The sequence below is a fragment of the Canis aureus genome, chromosome 11 (assembly GCF_053574225.1).
Source record: "Canis aureus isolate CA01 chromosome 11, VMU_Caureus_v.1.0, whole genome shotgun sequence".
Classification (NCBI taxonomy): domain Eukaryota; kingdom Metazoa; phylum Chordata; class Mammalia; order Carnivora; family Canidae; genus Canis; species Canis aureus.
The window spans coordinates 3,823,615-3,841,259 of NC_135621.1; the positions used below are offsets into that span (position 1 = coordinate 3,823,615).

The following is a 17,645-nucleotide window of genomic DNA, read 5'->3' on the forward strand; positions in this document are numbered from 1 at the left end:
TCAGGCCTGGTGTTCAGAAGTTCAGCCTCTACCAAGTGCTTTACTGAGGGTTAAAAAGGTTGGACATCCTGGGACCCCTCATCTTAGGCCCTCCCATTAGCTACAGTCAGCTCATATAATGGAAAACTGCTGAAAGGTGCTGGGAGATACAAATGAACAGGAGGCTTGGAGGGGGTGGTGGTTTAGGGAGAGCAGAGCCCTGGGCTGCAGGACTCTGAAGGGGGGCTCTCTGGAGAAGATTGTGAGGAGTGCTTAGATTGCTGTGGGTGGGGGAGTGGATCTCAGGGGTCTCCTCAAAGGTGGAGGGTCTCTAATGAAACCAGTCTTCTAGTCTTTCAGTCTCCAACGTTGACATGGTGAGGGGACTTCCTGGGGGAGGATGGGTGAGAGAATCACATACTTCTTAAGATGGGGTTGAAGTCGGAAAAAGGGAGTGATGAAGGGCTTCAGTTCTGTCCAGAAACATTTGAAGAAATGTCCAAATGCGGGGGAGGGGGGTTGTGTGGGGAAGGGGAAGGAAAAGCCATGATAAGGATCTGATGCATTGTTCAGGCACTTGAGCTCTTGGATCACTATAGCGCTGTGGGTAGATTCAGATTGCTTGGGTTTAAGACCCGTGTGCTACCATTTCTCAGCTGTGTGTCTGTGGGTAAGCTACCTTACCTCTTTGAACCTCAGTTTCCACACCTATAAAATGGAATAATAATTGTACCTGCCTTATAGGATTGCTGTGAGCATTAAACAAGATAATACATATAAAGTGCTTAGTGCAATGACAGGCATGTAATAAACTTCTGATAAGAATTCGGTGTTATTATTTTTTTATATATGCTGTTTCCTCATGAGCTAGCCTTTGACACACTGGGAAGTACTTAACATCCCCCCCACTTTTAAAAAGATTTTATTTGAAAAAAAAAAAAAGATTTTATTTGAGAGAGAGAGAGAGTGCACAAGCAAGGGGAGCAGTAGAGGGAGAAGGAGAAGCAGGCTCCCTGCTGTGGAGCTGGATGTGGGGCTCCATCCCAGGACCCTGGAATCATGACCTGAGCCAAAGGTAGATGCTTAACTGAGCCACCCAGGTGCCCCAACATTTCCCCTTCTTACTGGTTATTTCATCCAAACATCTAAGTCTCTAGTATTTTCTTGCTCTCTTCCTCCATCAATATCTGTGTTTTTGGCAGATATTTATGAAGAACATCCTATGGGCCAAAGACTGTGCTTGATATCGGAATTTACAGGGAATCCCTGCCTTTAAAAAACTCTTGGTCTATATGGTGATCCAAGCTGTGGAGTGGTCAGGGCAGAGGCCTGAGAGGGGGCCTCAGAAATGGCTTTAAAAAAATAAGTGGTTTTTGCAAGTTATACACACAACCCCCCAGACTTTGGTAAGAAATATGCCACAACACACTACATTCCGACTCAAAGTAATTGTGTGTCACGAGAAACATAAATAGTGGTGATGCTTCCCATGTGAGTAGTCTAGAGGCAGAAAAGTTAGAAAACCACTGGTCTAGTTATTCTTCTCAAAAGATCTGACAAATTCATCTTGGGTATAATCAATAGCAAATTAAAAAGAAATTTACAATATAGTAAATGGTGAGGAGCACTGAGGAGGGCACATGATGAGATGAGCACTGGGTGTTATACTCTTTCAAGTTGGTGAATTGAATTTAAATAAAATATATATTTTTAAAATATTTTATTTATTTATTCGTGAGAGACAGAGAGAGAGACACAGAGACACAGGCAGAGGGAGAAGCAGGCTCCACGTAGGGAGCCTGAAGTGGGACTCGATCCCAGGTCTCCAGGATCACGCCCTGGGCTGAAGGCGGTACTAAACCGCTGAGCCACCTGGGCTGCCCTAAATAAAATATTTTTAAAAAGAAATTTACAATGTGACAGAAATAAAAATCTTAAGATAAAGTAATGAACTTTGGAATTTAAGGGCCTAGCAAAGAGTAGAGAAGTGCTAACAGGCCTTTCCAGACCCCTGAAATAACAATCTGTGTCTGGCTTTCCCTGCTGATGAGTTTACTAAGTGAACCCATTTTTAGTTCTTGGATGTCTTTTACCCTTACAGTACTGAGAACACCACCATTTGACCCTCTCTGATCTCTTCTTCCCAGCCTAGGCTGCAGAAAAGGGATTCCTCAGGCAGTAATTGCCTTCAGCATTTGGAGAGCGCCCTCCATTTTAATGCATCCACGGCTTTCTCTGGGAATGTTTGTGAGAGAGGAGGAGAGAAACAGGGGGAAAGGCAGAGAATGAGTTGGTGCCCATGTTCCCAGAAGGGAAGAAGGGAGGGGCAAAGTTGGCTTGAGAGTTATATTTAATCCCCTTTGGCTGCATTCCTGGCTTCAAGAAGCATAGATAGATATCATTGGTGGAGAAGAGGCGAGAGTCACTGGCTTGAGATAGACGTGTTTTGTTTGTTTCTGTTTCTTGGCCACTGGATGGGAGCAGCACTGAATTAGATTACAATTCAAGAATCAAGTTTCAACAAAAAATAGATTCATTAGATTAAGTTTAAAAAGAAAGATATTGCCACTGAGGAGGACAGGCATTAATGCCACTTTAAAGCTGTTTTCTTCTAACACTGTAATAAGGATTTGTTCTTTGTAATGAAGTGTAATGATGAACCGTTCATATAAAAAGAATGAAAAATTCCCAAAAACCCTATGAATAACCCATAAATTCACTCAAGCCTTTAAAAAAAATTAAGGTAGGGGATCCCTGGGTGGCTCAGCGGTTTAGCGTCTGCCTTTGGCCCAGGGCGCAATCCTGGAGTCCCGGAATCGAGTCCCACGTCGGGCTCCCAGCATGGGCCTGCTTCTCCCTCCTCCTGTGTCTCTGCCTCTCTCTCTCTCTCTCTATGTCTATCATAAATAAATAAATCTTTTTTTTTTAATAAATAAATCTTTAAAAAAATTAAGGTAGATTTTTCTTTAATAATATTAAACATAGTCTGATTACAACACTAATATACTTTAATTGTTGACAAAATTAAAAACAAAGAGAAACACATACAAGAAACTAAAAATCACTTGAAATCCCACCACCCCAAGAAAAACACTGTTAACAATTTATTTCTTTCCAGTGAGTTTTTGCTGCATATATACATATATTAATTTTAACAAAACTGTATCATAAACTATATATTGTTTTATAACTTAATTTTTTCACTAACACATGAGTATTTCGCATTTGTTAAATATTTTACATAATTTTATATTTTTTAAATGTTTAATTTTTGCATAAGCTTTAACATACACATGTGACATAATTCAATGATATAAAAAAGTATACAATGAAAAGTAAGTCTCCTTCCTACCTTTCTTTTCTAGCCACCCAGTTCCCCTTTAACAACCTTATTACCAGTTTCTTGTGGGTTCTTATAAAAGCATATTATACATTTTTAAGCAGTTACATATATACGTGCATGTACTTTTTAAAATATTTATTTTTTTAACATGTTTTGTTTTAATTAATCTATGCAATGTGGGGCTTATAATGTATAGTTTAAAAAAAAGCAAAGTACAGAACAATATGTATGAATTCACAACCTCAAGATCAAGAGTTGTATGCTCTTCCTACTGAGTCAGCCAGGTTTCCCTACATGTACTTTTTTTTTTTAAGAAGAATGGTAGCATAGTATACATATTGTTCTATTATGTACCTTGCTTTTTTTTTTTTTTTTTTCAACTTAATGATGAGTCTAGGAGATTTTTCCTTATCAGCACATAAAGATTTACCTCATTCTTTTTAACAACTGTATAGTTTGTTGTAGGGATATGTCATAATTTAACCAGATCCCTATTGATGGACTTTTAGGGTTATCCTAATAAATTGCTATTACAAACATACAATGAGTGCACAAATCTTATGCAAACAGTTTGATGAATATTATAACGTATTTTGACACCCACATAAGCACCACCCAGATTGAAATCTAGAGTATTTCTGTTGCCCCTGAAAGCTCCCTTTTGCCCACACCTGTCATATCACTCCAGGCATCCACTATTTTGACTTCTATCACTAGCTAAGTATTGTTGTTTCTTCAGTGTTATACAAAAGGAATAATACAGTATGTGCTCTCTTGTGTATGAGTTCTTTTACTAACACATTTTTTGAATCTATTTATGTTCTTTTATGGCATCATTTTATTCTATCTCATTTAATTTTTTTTAAAGTAGGCTCCATGCCTACTTGGAGCCTAATGCAGGGATTGAACTCACAACCCTGAGATTGAGAAACCTGTACCAAAATCAAGAGTCAGACATTTAACCAACTGAGCCACCCAGGTGCCTCTATTATGACATCATTTTAAATAGCAACAAAGAATAAAAATATACACATGCCATTATTTAATCGATTCCTTATGTTAACCAGTTTCCTAAATATTACTCCTTTCAGTTGTTTTCAATTTCTTGTTGTTATAAGCAGTCTGATAATAAACATTCTTGTAACTAAATATTTGCTACAAATATTTTCATGGCATAAATTCTTAGAACATCTGAGTCAATGGATATGTGCAATCACGGCTTTTGATTATGTGTTTCTGAATTGCCTCCATAAAAGTTGTATGGACATACTGTTCCTACCAGAAAAGGACAAAGGTGCTTATTTCAAGGAAATTATACCTCCTTAAGGCCTTATCTACACTGGGTATTACAATTAAGCTTGTGTTTTTCAGTTTGATAGGTGAGTAACAATATTACTGTTTTATTTTTATTTTTTATTTTTTTTAATTTTTATTTATTATGATAGTCACAAAGAGAGAGAGAGAGGCAGAGACACAGGCAGAGGGAGAAGCAGGCTCCATGCACCGGGAGCCTGACGTGGGATTCGATCCCGGGTCTTCAGGATTGCGCCCTGGGCCAAAGGCAGGCGCCAAACCGCTGCGCCACCCAGGGATCCCAATATTACTGTTTAAATTTGAAAATATTGAACATTTGTATTTATTTTTCTGTTGCTAGTACCTAGCCCTTGTTTATTATTTTTCTGTTGAGGTTTATCTTTTTTGCTATTAATTTATGAGGGCTCTTTATAGTAAGAATATTAATATCTTTGAAAATCTTAATTTTTTTTTATTTAAAAAATTTTGCATTTTCATTTTAGAACAGTTTCTTAAAAGTTTATTTATTTAAGTAATCTCTACATCCAGCGTGGGGCTTGAACTCATGACCCCAAGAGATCAAGAGTTGCATGCTCATCTAACTGAACCAGCCAGGTGACCTTAATTTAGAAAAGTTTTCTTTTTCTTTTTTTTTTTTTTTTATTTATTTACTTATGATAGTCACACAGAGAGAGAGAGGCAGAGACACAGGCAGAGGGAGAAGCAGGCTCCATGCACCGGGAGCCTGATATGGGATTCGATCCCGAGTCTCCAGGATCGCGCCCTGGGCCAAAGGCAGGCGCCAAACGGCTGCGCCACCCAGGGATCCCCTAGAAAAGTTTTCAATCTAAATAGAGAAACTCCTAAAATTCTACTGTCCAAGATACCACTATTAACATTTTTTTTAAAGATATTTATTCATTTGAGAGATAGAGCATGAGCAGAGGGAGAAGCCAAGGGAGAGGAACAAGCAGATTCCCTGTTGAGAGCAGAGCCCGACATGGGGATGGGGCTGGACTGTGGGGCTGCATCCCAGGACCCTGAGATCATGACCTGAGCTAAACTCAGATTGAGTCACCCAGGCACCCCTTAACATGTTTTTCTAAGCAAGGTGTACCTATACATTTTTTTTTAAAACAGAAATGGAATCATCCTTTTTGCATTTGTTTTTTACACTGCATACTATCTTATGTATTTATTTTTTGCATAGTATTTTTTAATTTTTTAAAAAATTTTTATTTATTTATGATAGTCACAGAGAGAGAGAGAGAGAGGCAGAGACATAGGCAGAGGGAGAAGCAGGCTCCATGCACCGGGAGCCCGACGTGGGACTCGATCCTGGGTCTCCAGGATCGCGCCCTGGGCCAAAGGCAGGCGCCAAACCGCTGCGCCACCCAGAGATCCCTTTGCATAGTATTTTTTGAAGATTCTATTTATTTATTCATGAGAGACACAGAGAGAAGCAGAGACATAGGCAGAGGGAGAAGCAGGCTCCCTGCAGGGAGCCTGATGTGGGACTCGATCCCCAGGACTCCAGCATCACGCCCTGAGCCAGAAGGCAGATGCTTAACCGCTGAGCTATCCAAGCGTCCCTGCATAGTATTTTAAAAACTACTTTTTTGCCTGACGGTATTTTGTGTATACCTTGTCTTGTCATTACATATTATCTTATGACATCATCTATAACATTTTACATTTTTAAATTTAAAAATGATATGTTGTCACTGTAAGACATTTAAATATCACAGAAAAGTATTGCAGGCGTAAGCTACTGTTATTCTGCTCTCAAGTGATAACCACCATTAGCAGGTCTCTATACAGCCTTCCATTTCCTTTTTCTAAGGCTATTCTGTCCATATGCTTTTAAAAAGATATAATCACTTTACACACACTGTTTTTACTTTTTCACTAAATTGAGCTTGAACATGTCAGAACATGTAAACCACCCTAACTCTTTTTAGTGGGAGTAGAATATGGAACTATCATAACCAACATCTTGTTAATGAGTGTTTGAATTATTTCTAGTTTTACTTTAATACAGATTGAACATCCTTCTACATAGATCTTTAAGTGCTTGAGTAAGGGCTGTAAAATGAATTCCTAGCACTGGACTCACTGATACAGAGTACAAACAGAATGGACATTTAAATATTTAATAGAATTGTCCTCCAGAAAGACTCTATCAGTTTACAGTACTCCCTCCATTGGAGAGCATCTTCACAACTTATTTCTCTTTGTGGATTCCGGTTTTGGGGTTTCAAAGGCTTTTACCAAAGAGAGATCAGACAAATATTTCAGGTAGATTTTTTTTTCCCCATAAGCCAGACTTTTCAAATCTCTTAAATATTAAAAAAATATATCTACTAGTTTTCCTTTATGCAACGAAGTAAAACAAAGGAAACAAAATGAAACACACATTAAGAAATTAAGAAAAAATACTTGTACATGGTTTAAAAATAGAAACAATCCAAGGGCACTGGCTGGCTTGGTCAGAAGAGCATGCAATTCTTCATTTCGAGGCTGTGAGTTTGAGCCCCCCCTTGGATGTAGAGATTATTAAGTAAAATAAAACTTAAAAATTTAAAAATATATGTAAGTGGGACACCTGGGTGGCTCGGTGTTGAGCATCTGCCTTTGAATCAGGGTGTGATCCTGGCATCCCGGGATCAAATCCCATATTTGGCTTCTGCATGGAGCCTGCTTCTCCCTCTGCCTGTGTCTCTGCTTGTCTCTCTCTGTGTCTCTCATGAATAAATAAATAAAATCTTTTAAAATGTGTGTGTGTGTGTATACACACACACATATATATGCAAGCCAAGATACAAAACGTAAAATAAGGGATCCCTGGGTGGCGCAGCGGTTTAGCGCCTGCCTTTGGCCCAGGGCGCGATCCTGGAGACCCGAGATCGAGTCCCACATCAGGCTCCCGGTGCATGGAGCCTGCTTCTCCCTCTGCCTGTGTCTCTGCCTCTCTCTCTCTCTCTCTCTCTCTCTCTGTGACTATCATAAATAAATACAAATTTTAAAAAATGTAAAATAAAAGACTTGTCTCTCTTCAAAGTAATCATTGTTAACATTTTTTGTATAATTCCTTCTAGAAAAAAGTTCTATGTATAGATGGAATATTATGAATATTCCTAGAGCCATTATCTCCAGCTCTGACCAATTAAAATTTTATGACTTCCTTAATTAGTTGAAACATGTCTCCCCACCTCTGGTGACCATAGACCTAGGAGCTTTACATTTCAGTTGGATAAAGATGGGGTCTGTAGTAAAACAACTTGACAACTAAGTCATAATCTCTTTATACTGAATGGCAGGAAAACATGACTGAGAAATTTGTCATTTGTGATGGAGAACAAGCATAGTCTTATTTAATCTTACCAGAAAAAAAAATCTTACCAGAGATCTGCACTTTAGTATGATTACATAGTGAATATATTCTTTGTTTGGTTCCCCGGTTTTAAATATTTTGTATCTTTAGCATGCTTGTTAGCACATGATTTGTAACATAACCTAAATGAAACAAAGTACTTGTAGGTCAGTAATTTGTTTCAGTATCTCTTTGCTAAAAGGAGGCCCATGATTCTGATTTCATATATTTCTTTCACGGAGAGAGAGCTTGTGTTAATGTTTGAACAACAGCTCAGCATCTTGGTGTACCTGTATTTCATTTACACAATAGGGAACATAACCGACATGTGCCCCTAACTTTGCATCTTTCATTTAATGCATCTTGAAGATTCGTCCGCATCAGGACATATGCATCTATTGAGGAAGATATTTTTAAACCTAGAGGTAGATTTTTAATGTTAATGAATTGTCTTTCACTCTTCACGGCCTGCGGCCCTACTGTCTTTTCCCATTGGTTTCCCAGGGAAAGGCCTGGAGTGGTGCAGTACTAAGTCATCACACCAAGACTGAGATCCCCTCACACAGTCTGAGGCTGTGACACTTCTCAATGGTGCTCTCTAGCGCACAGGAACAGCTCCTGGTGTCAGCACCAACTTTTGCTCCTCTTTGTTTGGTTTCCTTCATCCCCCCCCCCCCACCCCCCCCGCCCCAAACTGTCCGTGGATATAGATGGCTGAAAAACAGGTGCCTTCTCAGGCTAATGGAAGGGGGCTGCAGCATTTCTTCTTCCTCATTTCCTGACTCCTGATGTCTGCCATGTTTTATTTCCATTCTAGGGGAAGCCATATGTCTTTGACCGTGTGTTCCCCCCAAACACGACTCAGGAGCAAGTTTATCATGCGTGTGCCATGCAGATTGTCAAAGGTAGCATGTATTATCTTTGTAAGATGTATTTTTAGAATGTATATTTTCTGGTTCCCCATTCCCTACTCCACTTCTTTCCACCAATGCTCTTTCTTGGCTATGTCTTCCAGATGTCCTTGCTGGCTACAATGGCACCATTTTTGCTTATGGACAGACATCCTCAGGGAAAACACATACCATGGAGGTGAGGGCTCTGACTTTCATGAGGGGTGAGGAACTGTGAGTGTTAATGAGAGGCCAAGGAATCTCAGGCAAGATCTAGGAATCAAGCTTGCTTGGTCTGGAGGATGAACTGAGGGGCAGGATTATAATGGAAGCTTGGTGAAATCCCTCTAGCCTGCTGCAGTTTCCCATCCTTTCCACTACTCCAGTTTGCTTCTTTTGATCCAGAAAAGCAGCTGCAATAAAGGTCCAAAGGGACCCTCAGTTCTCTCCTTGTTCTCGGTAGACATGGCAGTGACTGCCTTGTACCTTCAGATGATCCTCTCATCAACTATCACCTTCATGTTCACCTGTTTACCTCTTGGGTGGCCTCATTGTTTTGAGTTCCAGTCTCAGTCTCAGATACTCTTCCTCTCCAGGGAAAGCTGCATGACCCCCAGCTGATGGGAATCATTCCTCGAATTGCCCGAGACATCTTCAATCACATCTACTCCATGGATGAGAACCTGGAGTTCCATATCAAGGTGATCACGGTTTAACAGCGGGGTGTCCTCAGAGAGGGACTAGGAGGAGAAGAGCTAGTATGAACTCATTGAGAACCTGGGCACCCCATCTTATTTTCCTGCCCTGCTTACCACAGTTCTTCTGCTCTATTTCTCCTCCTCCTACTGGTTGAGTGAGTCACATTCACTTGAGATCCCTATATCAGACTTATGATAGGCCCTCTTCACTTTCTCCCTGACCAGGTTTCTTACTTTGAGATTTACCTGGACAAAATTCGCGACCTTCTGGATGGTGAGTGGTGTTTAGCCCCATTGGATGGGCAGGGGTGGGAGGAGAGCAAGGAAAAGAAAGATCACATTGTTCTTGGCAAGAGATGCAGAGGAATCACACACTCATACCCCTGTCCCTTGCCTCCATTCACCAAAATTTCTAAAAGCAAAATGGGTCAGAAGATGAGCTGAAATACCTAGGCCTATATAGAAACACCCTGAGACCAGCTGGAACCTTAAGGCTAGAATCCTGGAGGAGGAGAAATTTAAGCTTTCAGGGTGTGGGGATTTAAGCTTGATGGGAAAGTCTTTCTCCTTTTTAAAAATTTAACTTATTTGTTTGTTTGTTTGAAAGAGGGAGAGGGAGAGAGGACACAAGTTGGGGGTAGGGGGGGCAGCAAAGGGAGACAGACAAACAGACTCCGCACTGAGTGCAGAGCCTGACATGGGGCTCGATCTCATAACCCTGAGATCATAACCTGAACCGAAATCAAGAGTTGGATGCTTAACCAACTGCACCACCCAGGAGAGGGCTTCTTTTTTGCATGTAGAAGAAACCACTGTCTCAGCAGACTATAGGGTACGGGGTTGGGGGTGGAAGTGCTAGCCTTGCTTACTCTGCATTGTTTTGATTCAGTGACCAAGACAAATCTGTCTGTGCATGAGGACAAGAATCGGGTGCCATTTGTCAAGGTGAGTGTGGGGACAGGGGTACCTGGGTGTGGGTCACTGTACTAAGAGTACAGGAGGGTAGGCCAGAGGCCCAGAAGCTGGAGGGCAGATGTTTTGGAGGAGTGAGATGTGCCGAGGGGCTGGGGAGAGTCTGAGGGCTTGGAAAAGACATTCTTAAAAGGTCATCTGATCAGTTTTCAGGTAATATAATTTGCAGATTGCCGTTTATGGGTCACTCTCCCTTTGAACCCTGCAGGGTTGTACTGAACGCTTTGTGTCCAGCCCAGAGGAGATTTTAGATGTGATTGACGAGGGGAAATCAAATCGTCATGTGGCCGTCACCAGTGAGTGGGGATATAAGGGGCTCTTGCACCTGGGAGTCTGGTGCTTGTCTGTGTCCTCTGGGAGCTGAGGGAATAGAAGTGAGCAAGGGAAGACTGTGTCCTCCAGAAGAAGAGGCTATTACTGTGTGTGCCACCCAGCTGCCTGGGAGACACAGTGGCGGGGCTAGTCCTGGCAGGTGCCCCCTCTTTCTGGGTTGGCCAGTGTCAGTGGAAGCTGGGGGGTGAGGGCTTCGGCTCCATAGGTGTTAGTACAGGGACCGCTTCTCCCTTGGTCCTGCAGACATGAATGAACACAGCTCTCGGAGCCACAGCATCTTCCTCATCAACATCAAGCAGGAGAACATGGAGACCGAGCAGAAGCTCAGTGGGAAGCTGTACCTAGTGGACCTGGCAGGGAGCGAGAAGGTTGGGGACCTGGGAGTGGGGCGGGTAGGGAAAGAGGTCTGGGCAGGGGGAGCTTTTAAAAATCAAAATAACTTTTTTGGGGGGAGTATAATTCACATACCATTAGAGTTCACCATTTTGAAATATAGTTCAGTGGGTTTTAGGATATTTTTGGAAGGTGGTGCACCCATAACCACTGATTCTAGAATATTTTCATCACCTGTTAGACACTCACGCCCTATACCTCCCTCCACTAGCTCCTGGCAACCACTAATCTTATGTTTTGTCTCTGTGAATTTGCCTTTTCTGGACATTTCATATAAATGGGATCATATACTATGTAGGCAGGAGGGGGTGGGTTTTGGCAAGAGGGTTTAGGGTAACAGGAAGGGCCTTCTCTGTTCTCTTTCCCTGTCCCTTCCCCTCCTTGGACTGAATCCCCTTAGATGGGGAAGAGGCCATGAGATCCCTCTCTCCCCCTGCAGCTGCTCATGACACACTCATCCCTTAATGCTCTGGTAGGTCAGCAAGACCGGAGCAGAGGGAGCTGTGCTGGACGAGGCAAAGAATATCAACAAGTCACTGTCAGCCCTTGGGAATGTGATCTCTGCACTGGCTGAGGGCACGGTGAGTGTCCCATCTCATCTTCTATTGCTGCCCTCTCATCATGCCCAATGCATGGGGTGTGTGACCCCTAGTCAGCAAGTACACTGTTCCCTTGTTGAATATTTTTCTGATTCATGGTCTCCCTCCTCCTCCAGAAAAGCTACGTTCCATATCGTGACAGCAAAATGACACGGATTCTCCAGGACTCTCTGGGAGGAAACTGCCGGACAACTATGTTCATCTGCTGCTCACCATCCAGCTACAACGATGCAGAGACCAAGTCCACCCTGATGTTCGGGCAGCGGTTAGTGGCAGGGTCCCTTTTCACTGTGCCAGCTCCCCTCAGTGTCATGCAAGGCTTAACGGAGCTCTCATCTCCTTGTTCTCCTCACCCAGGGCAAAGACCATTAAGAACACTGCCTCTGTGAATCTGGAGTTGACTGCCGAGCAGTGGAAGAAGAAATATGAAAAGGAGAAGGAGAAGACAAAGGCTCAGAAGGAGACAATCGCCAAGCTAGAGGCTGAGCTCAGCCGGTGGCGCAATGGTTAGAGAGGGTTCTACTGGTCGTGAGAGGCAGTGGGAGGAAGAGGCCGAGGGACCAGAGGCGCCCTGTCTGGGGTGGGCCTTCAGGGTGGGCCAGCCTCCCAGGAGGGATGTGTTTCTGGAGGGGTGCAGTAGAGCAGTGATGAGGGAAGGGGAGAGGGGGCTGACCGCCCTTATCCCACCCCCTAGAAAAGGTTGAAGGTACGTTTGGCCACAGAGATAGAGGAAGGACTCCTAGATGCATCTTTCTCTCTTCCTGTTCCTCACCTTGTTCTGCCCCTCGGCCAGGAGAGAATGTGCCTGAGACAGAGCGCCTGGCTGGGGATGATGCAGCCCTGGGATCTGAGCTCTGTGAGGAGACCCCTGTGAATGACAACTCGTCCATCGTGGTGCGCATTGCGCCTGAGGAGCGGCAGAAATATGAGGAAGAGATCCGCCGCCTCTATAAGCAACTCGATGACAAGGTGAGGACGCCCAGGGCACAGAGGGAAGGCCTGTGGGATGAGAAGTGAGGGATTAAGGAATTAGTTTGTATTGCCTTTTTTTTTATTTTGAAAGAGATAAATTATGCTCATTGAAAATGGAGAAGAGAGCACGGAGTAACATTCAGGATTATGAATCACTATATTATATACCAGAAACTAATAACGTAACCCTGCATGTTAACTATACTGGAAATAACCCCCCCCCCAGAATTAAATTTAATAAGAAATTATATTACTAAGAAACTTAGAAGCTAAATAAAAATATACAGAAGAAAATTTAAGTCCTCTATCATTCTGCCATTTAGAAATAATACTATGACGATCTACTTTTCTCCATATGTAGAGCATGCAATCGAGATACACTGTATCTGTAACTTTGCATCTAATTTCTTCACTCCACATTCTATAAGGAGCGATTTTCTACTTTGTTAACAATTCTTCATAAAAGTATTTTTTAAATGCTGCCTAACAGCACATTTATCAAAATATATTTAACCATTTGTTTATTCCAGGGCTTCTAGTTTTCCTTGTTTTTAGTAGTTTGTTCTTGCTCTTGTAAGTAAGTCTGAAAGCACTATCTTTGCTTCTGATGCATAAAACTTTGCTTTTGAATGATTTGATTAGAATGTAGCACTAAAGTGGGACTTCTAGGTTAGGGGATATGCACTTTAACCAAACGGCTTTTGCTGTGGATGGTCAAGGTTATACCACCTTCCGGGAAGAAAGGAATTTGAAACTGAGGGCAGGAGTGAGGCAAGAGCCTGAAGGAAAAATTTCTTTTTAGGATGTGGGGTTTTTAACTCAAAGCCAGAACTGTCTGGATTTTTGTCAGGATCCTACCTCTGCCTCCAACCCTGTAAGTCTAGACCCTGGAAGGAACAGCTTCCCTCCATTCCTTTTGTCTCCCAACAGGACGATGAGATCAACCAGCAGAGCCAGCTCATAGAGAAGCTTAAGCAGCAGATGCTGGACCAGGAAGAGGTAATGGGAAGGAAGATGAGACATGAGAGGAGAGCAGTGTGTCCCCTTAAAAGGCGTAAAAGACCTTTTACAACCAGATGGAAGAAGAGCTTACTCTTTTGCATAGGGCTTGATCACCCTCCAGAACTATGGAAGTCTGGGGAGGACTTAACTGGGGCTTTCTGTAACGGATCTCAGAGTCTGGGTGCTGCTTCCTTCTGTTGTCCTGCTTCTGTGACGCCTAGAACCCACTTCCTCTTGACCCTTGTTTTGGCCCATGCCCCTCTCCTAGAGCTCTGAAGGTACCAGAGAGACCTGTCTGGGGCCAGGGAACCATAGAGGGGCCCGCTGGCAGCAGACCCCCTCATATGCCTTGCCTCTTCCTCAAAGCTGCTGGTGTCCACCCGAGGAGACAATGAGAAGGTCCAGCGGGAGCTGAGCCACTTGCAGTCTGAGAACGACGCTGCGAAGGATGAGGTGAAGGAGGTGCTGCAGGCCCTGGAGGAGCTGGCCGTGAACTACGACCAGAAATCCCAGGAAGTGGAGGAGAAGAGCCAGCAGAACCAGCTTCTGGTGGATGAGCTGTCTCAGAAGGTGGTGAGTGGCTGACCGGGGTCCCAGAGCACCGTTGCCTCCAGAACATGTTCCATATCCCAGGGGACCTCCACATCCTGGGGCCGCAGCACATTTGTACCTTTGCCCCTCTGTGCCATGGGCTGTGGGACCCTCCCCAGCCCTGTCACCACACTTTGCCCTTCTGACCCCTATCTCTTCCAAACCTTTTTGCAGGGCCTCTGTTCTCTTTGTAGCAGCCCTTGGGGTCACGGGTGAGGCGGAGGCTCTGCCTGGGTTAGGGAGGGCAGTGGGAAGATGGCAACGGGATGACGTGAGGGGCTGTCCCCAGGCCACCATGCTGGCTCTGGAGTCTGAGTTGCAGCGGCTACAAGAGGTCAGCGGACACCAGCGCAAACGGATTGCTGAGGTGCTGAATGGGCTGATGAAGGACCTGAGTGAGTTCAGTGTCATCGTGGGCAACGGGGAGATTAAGCTGGTGAGTGGAGCTGGAGGCAGTGGCAGCCTTGTTCAGGTCATTCTTGCTCTGGGCACTGGTGGGAGATGGTGGGGGTACAGGGGAGCATCACCCATGCCCTCAGGGATACTGAGGAAGGCAGACCAAAGAGCCAGGAAGCAATCCTTTAGACTGGACCAGGAAAACAAGCAGAATTTTGCATAGACTCAACTGTAAATTCACCTTCCAAAGGGTGCTGAATAAAGAGGCCACAGAGATGTGCTTGCAGCAGGCTTTAACAATGAGGCACAGAGTTGGGAATGACACATGCAAATCTGTGGCAGTGACAGTGACCCATCTGGGTGACCAAGCAGATCAGTTTGACTACAAATCACGTTGCTTTATAAGATGGGAGAGGGCGACTGTCGGAATTGTATCTTTAGGTGTAGGTAGAGTTAGTATGAAATGCCGAGTGATGGCAGCCAAAAGTTGTTAGAAACTATGTGTGCCATGCAAATCTCCACGTGTGTGGGTGTACAGGGATAGGCAGGATGCAGAGGAATGGGTAAAAGCTTCCCTGCAGCAGAGAGGCACCTCTTCCTGCCCTCCCTCACCCTGCAGCCGGTGGAGATCAGTGGAGCCATTGAGGAGGAGTTCACGGTGGCCCGACTCTACATCAGCAAAATCAAGTCGGAAGTCAAGTCTGTGGTCAAGCGCTGCCGGCAGCTAGAGAACCTGCAGGTCGAGTGTCATCGCAAGATGGAGGTGACTGGGCGGGAGCTCTCATCCTGCCAGCTCCTCATCTCTCAGGTGAGCGCTGAGCACTGAGAGCCTTTGCATGCCGTGGGAAGGACGATGATTTTGTGGCTATGGGATAAGACTTCTAGCATCCACCTAGGGCCTAGGGTCGACCACAGTCAAAGACAGAAGAGTCTGGGGCAGCAGGGAAGGTCCAGGCCAGGGCAGTGAAGGTTCAGAGAGGATACCACTCTTTGTGCTGATGGGATCTAAAGGTTAGGTCTCCGAGGTAATGACCCCTGGCCCCATATCTTCAGGCAGGCGCAACTGAAGGGGAGGGTCTGGGAGGAGAGCTGCTGAGGTCTGCACTGCCTGGAGCTTTGTCCTTGACTCCATTCCTCTTTTTCCTCTCTCCAACCCTTCCCCCATTAGCACGAGGCCAAGATCCGCTCGCTTACAGAATATATGCAGAGTGTGGAGCTAAAGAAGCGACACCTGGAAGAATCCTATGACTCCCTGAGCGATGAGCTGGCCAAGCTCCAGGCCCAGGGTGAGACCTTCTTAAAGCTCTAAGCTACTCATCCTGGGATCTGAGACCCCAGAGGGGGCAGGGAGGAAAAGAAACAAACATCCAAATAAACCACCCAACATGCACACTCATCCAATGCATTAGACTGAAATCCAGAAGCTTTTACATGTAGCTTATTGTACATAAGCCGCAAACCCTCAATTCGTCCCTTTTCTGCTGTGTCAAATCAGACTGTCCTAACCCAGTAGAATATCCCTGAGGCCCATACTGGGTAGATGTCCCCTGCCCTGCCTGGAGCTCTGGCCTCAGAGGGAAGTTCTTTCCAGAGGAGGTAGATGTGATGTAAGCTGCCCTCCCCATCTTTCCCTCAGAAACTGTGCATGAAGTGGCCCTGAAGGACAAGGAGCCGGACACACAGGATGCAGATGAAGTGAAGGTGGGTGGGGAAGGTGTAGGAGACAACTGGGACCCAACCGGGCTGCCCTAGCCCCTTCTGAGCTGCTCCCCAGGAGTCTGGCTTTGAGCATGGGATGGGGTTGTTTGCAGAAGGCCCTGGAGGTGCAGATGGAGAGTCACCGGGAGGCCCATCACCGGCAGCTGGCCCGGCTCCGGGATGAGATCAACGAGAAGCAGAAGACCATTGATGAGCTCAAAGAGTAAGAGTCCCCCCCTCCTCCCCCACCCCGGGAGGCTCGGTGGCCTCTGTTGTTCTTCTTGCCTTGTAGCCACACATGTGCTCCCTCTTGGCCCAGGGTCTGGTTGGTTCACTTCCACGTGCCACTCCCCCAAAGCTGCCGCAGCTTTGTAGCCCAACTCCAGGAGGCACAGGAGTGAGGACTAGTTCTTCTCCTTGAGCTCTTATGATTAGATAGCCCATGGTTCCTCACTGTGTTGTGCAAACGGTGGCGTGCACCTGCCTCTGATAATCCAAACGTAGATGCACCAGTCCTGACTGGACCCACTTGTACCAGAAGGAAACAATTTGCAGAGCCAGTCTTTCCTTAACCCCTCATTAATAGCTTCTTGTTCTCTCCAACACCTCCTTGCCCTCTGCAGCCTGAATCAGAAGCTCCAGTTAGAGCTAGAGAAGCTTCAGGCTGACTACGAGAAGCTGAAGAATGAAGAACATGAGAAGAGCAGCAAACTCCAGGAACTGACGTGAGTGATGGTCCAGACTGCTACTCACTCATACCAGCAGAGGGAGGGTGCGATGGAGGTGGGGGTCTGGTGTTCCCAGGAAGTAGATGCCTCGGAAGAGTCATATGACAGGGTGGGGAAGGACACACCAAAAAACAAAAAACAGAAAGGAGACTTTCAGAAATGACCTCTATTGAATATTAGCTGCCCCAGCCTAGAAAGATCTTTGTGATATTCTGTTAAGTGTGAAAAGCAGGCTACAAAACAGGTTGAATGGTATGATCCCATGAAATTTTTGTGGGATGTACCTGCATAGAAGTAAGAGTCCAAAAAGACGGACACCAGAATGTCAATGGCAGTTTGATCTGTAAGTAACAGAATTATGTGCTTTTTATGAAACTCGTCTTAC

The 17,645-nt window shown here is 44.6% G+C and overlaps 1 protein-coding gene across 3 annotated transcripts in view; it reads left to right on the forward strand.

Moving 5' to 3' along the window:
• Positions 1 to 17,645, forward strand: part of KIF5A (kinesin family member 5A) — a 29,675-nt gene that overhangs the window by 3,309 nt on the left and 8,721 nt on the right. For 2 of the 3 annotated variants that reach the window (XM_077913542.1, XM_077913544.1), the window contains exons 2-20: positions 8,806 to 8,893; positions 9,004 to 9,077; positions 9,475 to 9,579; positions 9,802 to 9,850; positions 10,466 to 10,521; positions 10,757 to 10,844; positions 11,125 to 11,249; positions 11,751 to 11,855; positions 11,990 to 12,138; positions 12,231 to 12,379; positions 12,667 to 12,842; positions 13,776 to 13,844; positions 14,214 to 14,420; positions 14,728 to 14,874; positions 15,454 to 15,642; positions 16,003 to 16,120; positions 16,471 to 16,535; positions 16,646 to 16,755; positions 17,156 to 17,257. In XM_077913542.1, the coding sequence (XP_077769668.1) occupies positions 8,806 to 8,893; positions 9,004 to 9,077; positions 9,475 to 9,579; positions 9,802 to 9,850; positions 10,466 to 10,521; positions 10,757 to 10,844; positions 11,125 to 11,249; positions 11,751 to 11,855; positions 11,990 to 12,138; positions 12,231 to 12,379; positions 12,667 to 12,842; positions 13,776 to 13,844; positions 14,214 to 14,420; positions 14,728 to 14,874; positions 15,454 to 15,642; positions 16,003 to 16,120; positions 16,471 to 16,535; positions 16,646 to 16,755; positions 17,156 to 17,257 (2,171 nt within the window). The remainder of the gene's footprint in view (positions 1 to 8,805; positions 8,894 to 9,003; positions 9,078 to 9,474; positions 9,580 to 9,801; positions 9,851 to 10,465; positions 10,522 to 10,756; positions 10,845 to 11,124; positions 11,250 to 11,750; positions 11,856 to 11,989; positions 12,139 to 12,230; positions 12,380 to 12,666; positions 12,843 to 13,775; positions 13,845 to 14,213; positions 14,421 to 14,727; positions 14,875 to 15,453; positions 15,643 to 16,002; positions 16,121 to 16,470; positions 16,536 to 16,645; positions 16,756 to 17,155; positions 17,258 to 17,645) is intronic. The other variant, XM_077913543.1, reaches the window with a different exon arrangement.